At 41.1% G+C, this 9,831-nt stretch overlaps 1 protein-coding gene across 25 annotated transcripts in view; it reads right to left on the bottom strand.

The window, feature by feature from the left end:
- Positions 1-2,410: 2,410 nt before the first annotated feature.
- Positions 2,411-9,831, bottom strand: part of LOC139406630 (guanine nucleotide exchange factor DBS-like) — a 69,859-nt gene continuing 62,438 nt past the window's right edge. For 5 of the 25 annotated variants that reach the window (XM_071149465.1, XM_071149455.1, XM_071149456.1 and 2 more), the window contains exons 27-29: positions 6,880-6,995; positions 5,877-5,989; positions 2,411-3,688 (exon numbers count right to left, since the gene is read on the bottom strand). In XM_071149465.1, the coding sequence (XP_071005566.1) occupies position 3,688; positions 5,877-5,989; positions 6,880-6,995 (230 nt within the window). In that variant the 3' untranslated portion in view covers positions 2,411-3,687. Of the gene's footprint in view, positions 3,689-4,419; positions 4,518-5,876; positions 5,990-6,879; positions 6,996-7,337; positions 7,428-7,788; positions 7,864-8,505; positions 8,593-9,831 lie in introns of all 25 variants that reach the window. The other 20 variants (XM_071149441.1, XM_071149440.1, XM_071149439.1 and 17 more) reach the window with 9 other exon arrangements.

The raw sequence follows: 9,831 nt of genomic DNA, 5'->3' as shown, positions 1-9,831 counted from the left end.
AGGACCAAGCACAAGCTAGCGAGATCCCATTGGCCCGTTATAGCATATATCTGCATATTTCCGTTATGGAAATGCCTCTGTGAAGTGCACTCGTAAATAACGCTATGTTTTAAACTTTGGCAAAGGGCAAAGTTTTCTTAGCCCACTCTGTTCATAACATATTCTAGTTTTGGAAACAGAAAACTGTATTGAGATCAAATGTTTAATCGATGATAAATGTAGCAGAATGTCAGCCAAAATCCATCTTCTCCCACTGCCGGCCAATGGGCTTCCTCTCACTACCAAATATGAGTGGAAAAGCCAAGTGGATGCTTCACATTTATACATCCGGTGAAATATCTGTCTCATTGTTATAGCTGTGGTTTGGGAAGTCAATGAGAGAAGTGAAATATTCTTCCTTAGTTGTTAATTTTATCGAACTCTAAAGAAACAACCTAGATTCGACTCAATGTCTTAAGTAGTTGAACAAGTTTCTACTCCAATCTCATGAGTGACAAACTGACACGGTTTAATTTTCGTCAAAAACAACTTTATATCGAAGGAGTGTCTGATTTAACGGCTTAGACGACCGTTAGACCCGATGACGTGTTTCTAACGCTTGAGCTATACAACGTTGCCATGACATCGCCTGCACGTGTGATCGAGAAGCAGTTTTAGCTAAAATATTCATAAACTTTTCTGTCTGTGGTTTTAGCCTATCTTCATACTGTACTGTCTTTTTTTTGTTCTAGGGGTAGATGCTCATGATGGATTCCTTCTGGCTGTGGTGCAGTTTGTCTTCACAGAACCTCTGCAAACCTGCACCAAGCTTGAAGGACAAAGTGATGAGCTCAAGCAAGTCCCTTTCATTTTTTACTCGAGTCCCAGCTTCTGTATGCCTGTTACATCTTCAGCTCTTTGTGCCAGCTCTTTTCTACTTCTGTATTCCCCCCTGGAGCTTGAAAGACACACCATAGAACAAAGCTCAATGAAGCCGTGCCCTCCACCTCCCTGCCATCCCCTCCCTGCACCGCACTTTCAATTTCAAACCAAATCATATTTCTACCACAGTGATGGACAAAATGTTTACATTTCAGTTATGAGCACCTTTTCTTGTTACTGCACAATTCAGATGTTTTGGAAGACTTTATTGAAGTGAAGCTCAGGAATGTATTACATGCCAATGGAAACTATAAAGATAGTGTAAATGATCAAATGTTAAACGTTTATTGCCTTTAAATCTGGGGTGGCAGGTAGCCTAGTGGTTAGAGCATTGGGCCAGTAACCGAAAGGTCAAATCCCTGAGCTGACAAGGTAAAAATATGTTGTTCTGTCCCTGAACAAGGCAGTTAACCTGCTGTTCCTAGGCTGTTATTGGTAATAAGAATTTGTTCTTAACGGACTTGCCTAGTTAAATAAACATCTGGATGATACTCACCAGCAAGGAAATTTGGCCAAATGAGAAGTTCATATCTTTCAAACTTTGCATCTAAAATTGTGTTTACAGTTATGTAAAGATGTCTTTTGGTGCACTTAAATGGCAGGTTCATGTTTTGGATGAGGGAATAGAAGGAATTTGTCATCCTTTTCATATGCTATGAATAAGGCTATTGGTGCGAGAGACTAGATCTCTTAAGCATTTCAAATGTTATAATGTGATTCTTTAAAATATGATTTAATATCAGTAGGAGAAAGCAGATAAAAAGTTAGTACCAGTCACCAACTGAGGGAATACATTATGCTTTAAGTCTAACATTAATGGCTTTCTTCTTTCCCTTGAGGGAGTAGCAATGGGTAGGCAGGAATTATAATGATATAGTGGGCTGGTTGTGTTCTGCTATACCTGAAACAGCATTGATCACTGACAAAAGAACAGAAATTAACATTGGCTTTCAAGATGCATGCATTTCATTATATACTTAAAATGACAGAAAAGTAATGTACACTTATCCATAGAAAACAGTCACAGATGCATTCTGAATTCACTCAGATTGAATGACATTTCATTGTAACTCATCTTAAATGAGTCCAGCACCTCTGTCTAAAAAGGCAGCCGCTTTGTGCTTCGTGAGAATTCATTGCCTTTTGGCTGAATTTCATTACGTCTTAGTGATATTTTTTGCAGAGGTCTGGTCTCAGAGATTAGGAACACAACATTTTTGGTTATGAAAAACAAATCCAGACCTCTTCTTTACATTCCATCTAGAGTTTCCTCTGTCTTCAGTCCCTTTGTGCATGTGCTTATGCCTTTCAATGTCTTACTATTCTTAAACACCCCAAATTGTTAGAACTCCTTGATGGGCATTCAGAAGAGATTTAATTACATTGAGGTAATGCAACAAGTTCATTGAATAATATGCTATTGTGAATAATGATTTGTTCTCAATGACTTACCCGGATATAATGGTCAAATAAATACATACAAAAAATGTTGGCAGTAGCAATACAGCCTTTTGAAGCGCTTTATATTACAAGATTGTATTGGGCCACAGTATAGCAATCTCATGTATGCTGTTATACCATATCTGGGGCATTTAATGCCATTATATGGCTTAGAAACAATGATATTTAAACAAAAGTCAGATGAACAGTTCAATGATCATATGAGTCATATCACTGATGGTCAAAGCTATGTTCTTAAATATACATAATATTAAAACATTCTATATTGGGGCTGTAGTGTATAGCAATACAACTTCCAAATAAGCTGTACAGTACTACTGGAATATTTTCTGTACAATGATACCACATTTTTAGTAGATTAATAAAATATGTTCAGGGCTATGTGCAATGCTTGTAATCACAATCGACCATAAAATGGTATTTCATGAGTGAATTCACTAACATTTAACCAGGACATACATTTGAGATTAATCCACTAGAGGCACACGCCAAAATTTGAAAGACGTTGGCATGAATACTTTTACAATGATCAGATGAGAATTTATAGAATAGTTATACACATATTTTACAATAGTGGAAAAAAATATATATATTATGTATGTACATAAGATTAAGTAAATATCTATGTACTGTATGTTGTTGTTCAGGGAAAAGTATATCTCATGCAAAATGAGAATTCCCTCAGTTATTTATAAAACAACTGAACTGGCAGACAATTCAGCAGGACAAAACATCAACGTTTCAGGAAGTTTAAATGTTAAGGTCTTAACGCAAGAATTACAATCAAGCCCGTCTCCAATTGAGTCTATCGGTGAAGCATTTTCCCCCTTGATGGAGAGATCCAGTTTCCATGGTAGCACTTCTTTGTCCACTATGTGTCCAGGATGACCCTCCTCACAACGGTTACATGATTAAGCCACAGGAGGGAGTATGGTGTGCAGCAAAGCCACAGCAGAGTTTCTTTGACAGCACTGACTAGCAGATCATGTTCAGGTTTTGAGACATGACAAAATGGTGGTAAAAGTAACTTTCTTTAACCTTAGCAGCTGAAGCAGGGCAAAACAGTTTGGCATTTATTCTAATTTTCACTATTGACTTGACTTCAGACTTGTAGTTTTCTGTCTGAGCACAGCAGCTGAAATCGATGCCCCACTGTGAAGATTTACCAAGTTGGGCTACCAGCATGAAGTTCATGGCCAAATGGTCCATCGTGCCTATCTGCTGTCCTGAGATACATCTCCCCACGTAGGGTTTTCATTTTCCTCAGAGTCAGACAGAGCTGCTGTGCACATGTCACTGAAGATATCTGCAATGTAAGGAAAATCAGAGTTAAATACGTAAAGTCACATAGATGGAGGTTAGAATCTAACCTTATGGAGGCCAAGCAACAGGTGTGAAGGGAATGGTGATTTCTGGGATTTAAACACCATCAGTCTTTTTAGCGAGGGGTTGCATAGCCTGGCTACAATGACTGACCAAACAATGCAGTTTTAATAGCCGTGTAAAAAAGGACATTATGGTGAAACACACAATATCGATTAAGATCAATATCAGTGAAAAGTGCTTCTATTAAACTTTATAGTAGTAACCAGTATTCTGCTGGAATGGTGTTTATAAGTGGTTTCGAGTGAGAAAGCTCTGCGCAAAAATGTCAACTGCCCAAGCATGGAACTCTGTTCTCGAAGAACTTAAGATGGCATTCCACTCAGTGCAGACAATAGCCTGAGAGAGCCCTTGTTTTAAGAGGAAAGAGCTCCAAGAAAAGCAAGGCCGTGAACTGAACACTTCAAGGGGTGGCTGAAGTGAGGGATGGAGGGAGGAAGGAGAGAGAGCATGCTGAAATGGATGACATCATGCTCTGCTTGTTCACCTCACAGCCAAAAGCTTAGTTTACCATTACCCTCCTCCCAAGCATGCACACCGCCAAATCCCTAAGCACCGAATCAAACTATCACTTTGAGCTATAGCGTGAGTGTCTTTTTGCAATGCCATGAATGCCTCATCATTTTACAGTGGATGTTGGTTAGTCAGAAATACCAGTAGTGTTACTGTATGAGTGACCACCTCCTGCTGCTGTCTGAAGTACACTGGGCGGTACCAGACCTGTCTTCTGAGGAATAAGATTCTTGACTAGCCTAAAACATGAAAGAGAATGTAGGCTTTAATGGAATGGCTGGTGCAGGGCCTCACACTGCAATCGAAATGATCAGAGAAGGACTGGGAGTTAGATTACTGTCACTAGGGAGAGCTAGAGGGGCCCTGGCAGTGTAAAATCTAACATATTTACAAAGTATTTGATCAGGTGTTCTCTCTGTGATCTTGTCTATGAACTGTCAAGTCCAAAGTTGTTGTTTTTTACACCCTGCTTCGTGTGACGGAAAGCTTGTGTTTTCTTTGCTTGTGATGCTGCTTGCGACAGTTGATTGTGTCCAAAGCCTCTGTACTGCTTCATATTTGTATTTCATATTCCCAGTGTTCTGTCTGTATACTGTACAGGCTCTGCAGCTGGAGCTCTGCCTAGCAGAAAGTAAACATTTCATTGGACGGTGTATACCATGTGCATCCCGTACCTACAACTAATACAACTTGAAACAACCACTCTGGCCTTGGCCTGCTGCGAACCATTCACATGCCAATGGACAATTACGTGGGAAAGTCAACCTGAGCTTCTATTTACATTACATTTTAGTCATTTAGCAGACGCTCTTATCCAGATAGCGAATTAGGGTTTAGTGCCTTGGTCAAGGACACAGACAGATTTTTCAGTTGTGGAAACTTCTGTGCAATACATGTTGACTCCCTTCCATGAAAAACATATACAATTATTCATATCACTGATTGCTGAAGAGGAGAGGGTTGTGTGAGACCAAAGATGCAAATGATTGAAGACGGTTTTAAAGAAAAGATGAGATTTAAGAAAATATGAAATATGTATGAGCTGATGAAATATAAGCATATTCAAATAATTTTTAAGTGCAGCTTTAATCTAATGGAGTATAGTCACCCCAAAATGCACTGCGAAAGCTCGTGTGAAATCACAAATCGCTCTCTCTCATGGATTCTGCAATGGATTCTGCAGGCTATTTCTGTGAGAAGACATATATATTATTCATTTAGGCATTGTGTTTTCATTGCCACTGGGATGTGCAGATCTACTCAACTTGTATGCTTTAATATCCTGAATGCCCCATCGAAATAACTAATCATAAACTTAACTTTTAATCTAAAACTACATAGCACCTACTTTTAGTCCTAAGGGAACTCTGAACAACATTGTTATTATTAGTTCTACATTTTTTCCACAGGGTTTCAATCAGTGAAGAGATGTGGATGGGCAGTGTGTGTGTGTAAAAACAGTGCAGGGACAAGGATGAATATGGCTGTTTTATACCGTTGACTTGGGTCCCTCTCACTACGGCAGGAGAAATGGTTTCTCTCTGGGACTCTCATGGAGTGTACAAAGGATAGAGAGAGTGGGTGCTACCATCACTCACCAGTGGCCATCCTCTGCCTCCTCCAGGAACTGTACTAAATCTCCTGACTCCAGAGACAGGTCCTGTGCCGTCCTCGACTCGTATGTCAATTGGACACGGAAGCGATCATGGTCCTTTGAGCAGAGAGTGGGGAGAGAACGGAGAAGGAGAAGTGATTTAGAGGAGATACCCTATCCTTGTAGTTGTAGTTTGTCTTTGTATGTGACAGTGTGTTACTTTAGAGTGTGTGTGTGTGCACAGCAGGTCCATCCATCAGTCTCATGTTGGACTCAGGGAGCATCAGTCTCAGGGTAGCAGAGTTGTGAGCTTCAGTCTCAGGCTGGCGGAGTTGTGAGCATCAGTCTCAGGGTGGCGGAGTTGTGAGCATCAGTCTCAGGGTGGCGGAGTTGTGAGCATCAGTCTCAGGGTGGCGGAGTTGTGAGCATCAGTCACAGGCTGGCGGAGTTGTGAGCATCAGTCACAGGCTGGCGGAGTTGTGAGCATCAGTCTCAGGGTGGCGGAGTTGTGAGCATCAGTCACAGGCTGGCGGAGTTGTGAGCATCAGTCTCAGGCTGGCGAAGTTGTGAGCATCAGTCTCAGGCTGGCGGAGTTGTGAGCATCAGTCTCAGGCTGGCGGAGTTGTGAGCATCAGTCACAGTGTGGCGGAGTTGTGAGCATCAGTCTCAGGCTGGCGGAGTTGTGAGCATCAGTCACAGTGTGGTGGAGTTGTAAGCATCAGTCACAGTGTGGTGGAGTTGTGATGAGGCCCTCCATATCTTATACATCAGACAGATTGTAATGGAAAGAGAAAATCCGGAGACGCTGGGGAGAACCGCACTAGGCTAATCCCCAGTCCTTTTGGTCTTTTAAATGTCAAGTCGTCAGCCCGTGTTAACGAGATGTGATGGTGGGAAATAATTAAGCGGAGAGGATTTCTTTCCCGGGGATTGGAAGGATTTAAGAAGAGCAACATGATGTAGGGGGATGAAGTTACCTTTCAGGATTTTTTTTTAACTCAACTTACATTTTTATTACTGGATTCATCCTCGCCATCTGAAGAGTTGGAAAGCTCCTCTGCACTTGAATGGATGGTTTCAAAGTCCTCTGTGTCCATTGAAGGCAAACACCGTTGGGTCCAGCCTGGAGAAATAGAGCACACAGAAAGAAGACAAGGTCTTGTTAACCCTTCAGTTGACGAGAAGAAGTGAACATGTTCGTCTTAAGACATGGCATTACACATCCACTGCTATGGAAATCCACCCTTTACACATACGCATTGAACATTCTGAAACATTGATACTGACAGTCAAAGAAGGTGTGAAGAAGTTGGAAATATATAAAGGATACACACAACGCAACAAACCCACCTGAAAAATGTACCACAAGACATTCAATGCCAACAAAGACTCACACAAACTTGAAACCAAAACCGGCAAAATGGGAAAAGAAGAATACAGACCATCAGTGTGACTTTTCCATTACCTGGTTGAGAAGTGGATCTAGGCACAGCTGAATCTGTGCCTGTGGTGCCTTTGTGTCTGCTCGCAGCAGGGATAGCACCGCGTAATGTATCTGTGAGGAAATGAGCTCTTTACAGACCACTGGGATGCCATTCAGGGAATTGATATACGCATGCAGAAATCAATAAAGGAGTCATCATCGCTCCACAGCCACACTGACTCATTACCGGCAACAAGGCAAGCAGAGGCCTGTTAATATGAAGTATTCTTGTTCAGCACTTGTTGTGCCACACTAATAACTAATACATACCATGCATCACAACGGAGCAGGCAATACACAATCATGTACACAGACACGTACAAAGTCACAAACACTTGAGTACACACACACAACCAAAATGCTAAAAAGTCCACATTAACAAAGGCTGTACATGCACAGACCCACCCAGTGCATACTGTGACGCTATAGCTACCTTCATAACCGAATGGTGTTGGATCACTTTTTATCTCATGTCTTTTGGTCTTTCTAACATTAGTTGAAGGAGGACCTGTCAGGGTCGAAGAATTAGTAGAAAATTAGATCTATTGAGACAGTGAACCCAAATCGATGTTATTGTACATCCTCAGTTTTCATTGATCATAAGTCTATCTACTTGTTAATGATGTTTCTAGATTTTACAGCGCTTTGAGATTTCATTATGTAATGAATAGCACTATAAAAAGTAGAATAAATTATTATTACAAGTTATTGAAATGCTTGATTGTTAGGAGGGAATATAGTTAAAGGAGAACTTCATATTTTTCATTGGGAAATTAAGTTCCTATCTAAATTCCAACAACAGTTGCACTTGCTTTGCAGCTCTGAATGTCACCCCACATTCCAAATGTCAGCTTTTCAAAATTTACATTTTATTACTATGGTTTCTCTAAAAAAAAGACTATTCAGTGTTTTCGCTTTTCCATTTTGTTTCATTTCTGAGACTGATTTTATTCATGCATCTCATACATTTCATGAGTCATAAATGGGTAGAATTTGTTGAGAAAATGACTTTTTTTCCTCTCCCTTCCTTCTCTCTCTCAAAGAGCTCCCTCACTAACCTGTCGGTGCCTGCTCTCAGACACTTTAAAAAGTTTGATGGTGACGGGTGGAGAGAGAAAAAGAAAGAGAGAGACCGCAGGCAATCAGGTACCTTTTGTGCGGCTGGTGGCAGAGACACTGATAGAGGAGGCTACAGAGAAGCGGCGTGTGACATCTGTCTCCTTAGATGGAGCCTCGGCTGTGAAAGGCAAGGGTTAGCAATTAGCTGAGCACAGAAGAAGAGGAGGGAGGGAGAAAGGGCAAAGCAATGGCAAGGCTAAAGGAGCATATTGCATTGAGGATTCCTCTTTCCTCTGGATTGATTCCTGATCTTATACAATACTTGGTGATAACTGTCACTGTTGATTCCTCACTACACACAGTCCAGTTTATGGAGATTCGCTTAATTGCCAAAATGGCGCACTTTTTTCCACTTACCCAGTCAGATAAACTCATGGATACCATTTTTATGTCTATGCGTGCAGTTTGAAGGCGGTTTAAGCATGCTAACGTTATGTTCCTGTAGACTTCCAGACATTGTGCTAACGCTAGTTAGCAATGACTCCACAAACTCCATCTAACTTCCTTCAAACTGCATGCAGAGACATCAACATGGTATCTATTAGTTCATCTTACTATGGGTAAGGAAAGAAAGTAGAGAAGCGGTGGCAGGACCGCGGTTGGGAAACCATGGTCTGTGGGACTGAGACCGTGCAATGAGTGGAGGAGACACGAGGAAGTGCAGGGCATTGCATTGCTAGCGGGTGGCGGCATTCTCACAGGCGCAGATGAGAAATCCATGGGTGGGATATGCTAACAAGATGAAATCTATCAACAACAAGTTCACAGCGAGGCGTTACCTCGGCAAACCAAAAAGTGCAAAAACATCCCCCCCCCCCCCCCCAGTGTCTATTTCCCTTCAGCTTTAGCTAGCCTGCTCTGCTCTCCATCAAGAATGGCGCCAACTATACATTATTAGATAATCACCATACACGGTAATGTTATTGCCCACTTACAAACCACAATACCCCTGTAATAGCGCTAACGTGGTAATAAAACAATAATTAAATAAACCCATCTCCCTGTTCAATTTGTTTGTTTAACTGAAAGCAGTATAATGTTTGCATAATGTAAACATCTGATGTAGCGCCAAGCTATCAGTATTGTGATTAAGGATGTATTCTGTGGAGAGATTCTGCCATCGTTCATTATGCTTGTGTGTGCCTTGAAGTGAACCTTAACCACTAAAACAAGAGAAAAACATTGAATCAAACCATCCTCTTAAAAAAATGCGCGTTTAAATGTCAAGAGCATAGCACATTACAGGCGGACATTTACTACGGCTGAGAATGTAGCCTTCATGTGTTTTCATTGCCTATACGTCAAGGTTGTTTTATACTAGTGATGGGCATTTGAAATGATTTCATTACATTTTTTT

The sequence above is a fragment of the Oncorhynchus clarkii genome, chromosome 4 (genome assembly GCF_045791955.1).
Source record: "Oncorhynchus clarkii lewisi isolate Uvic-CL-2024 chromosome 4, UVic_Ocla_1.0, whole genome shotgun sequence".
Taxonomy (NCBI): Eukaryota; Metazoa; Chordata; class Actinopteri; order Salmoniformes; family Salmonidae; genus Oncorhynchus; species Oncorhynchus clarkii.
This window is presented reverse-complemented; position numbering and strand designations above follow the sequence as displayed.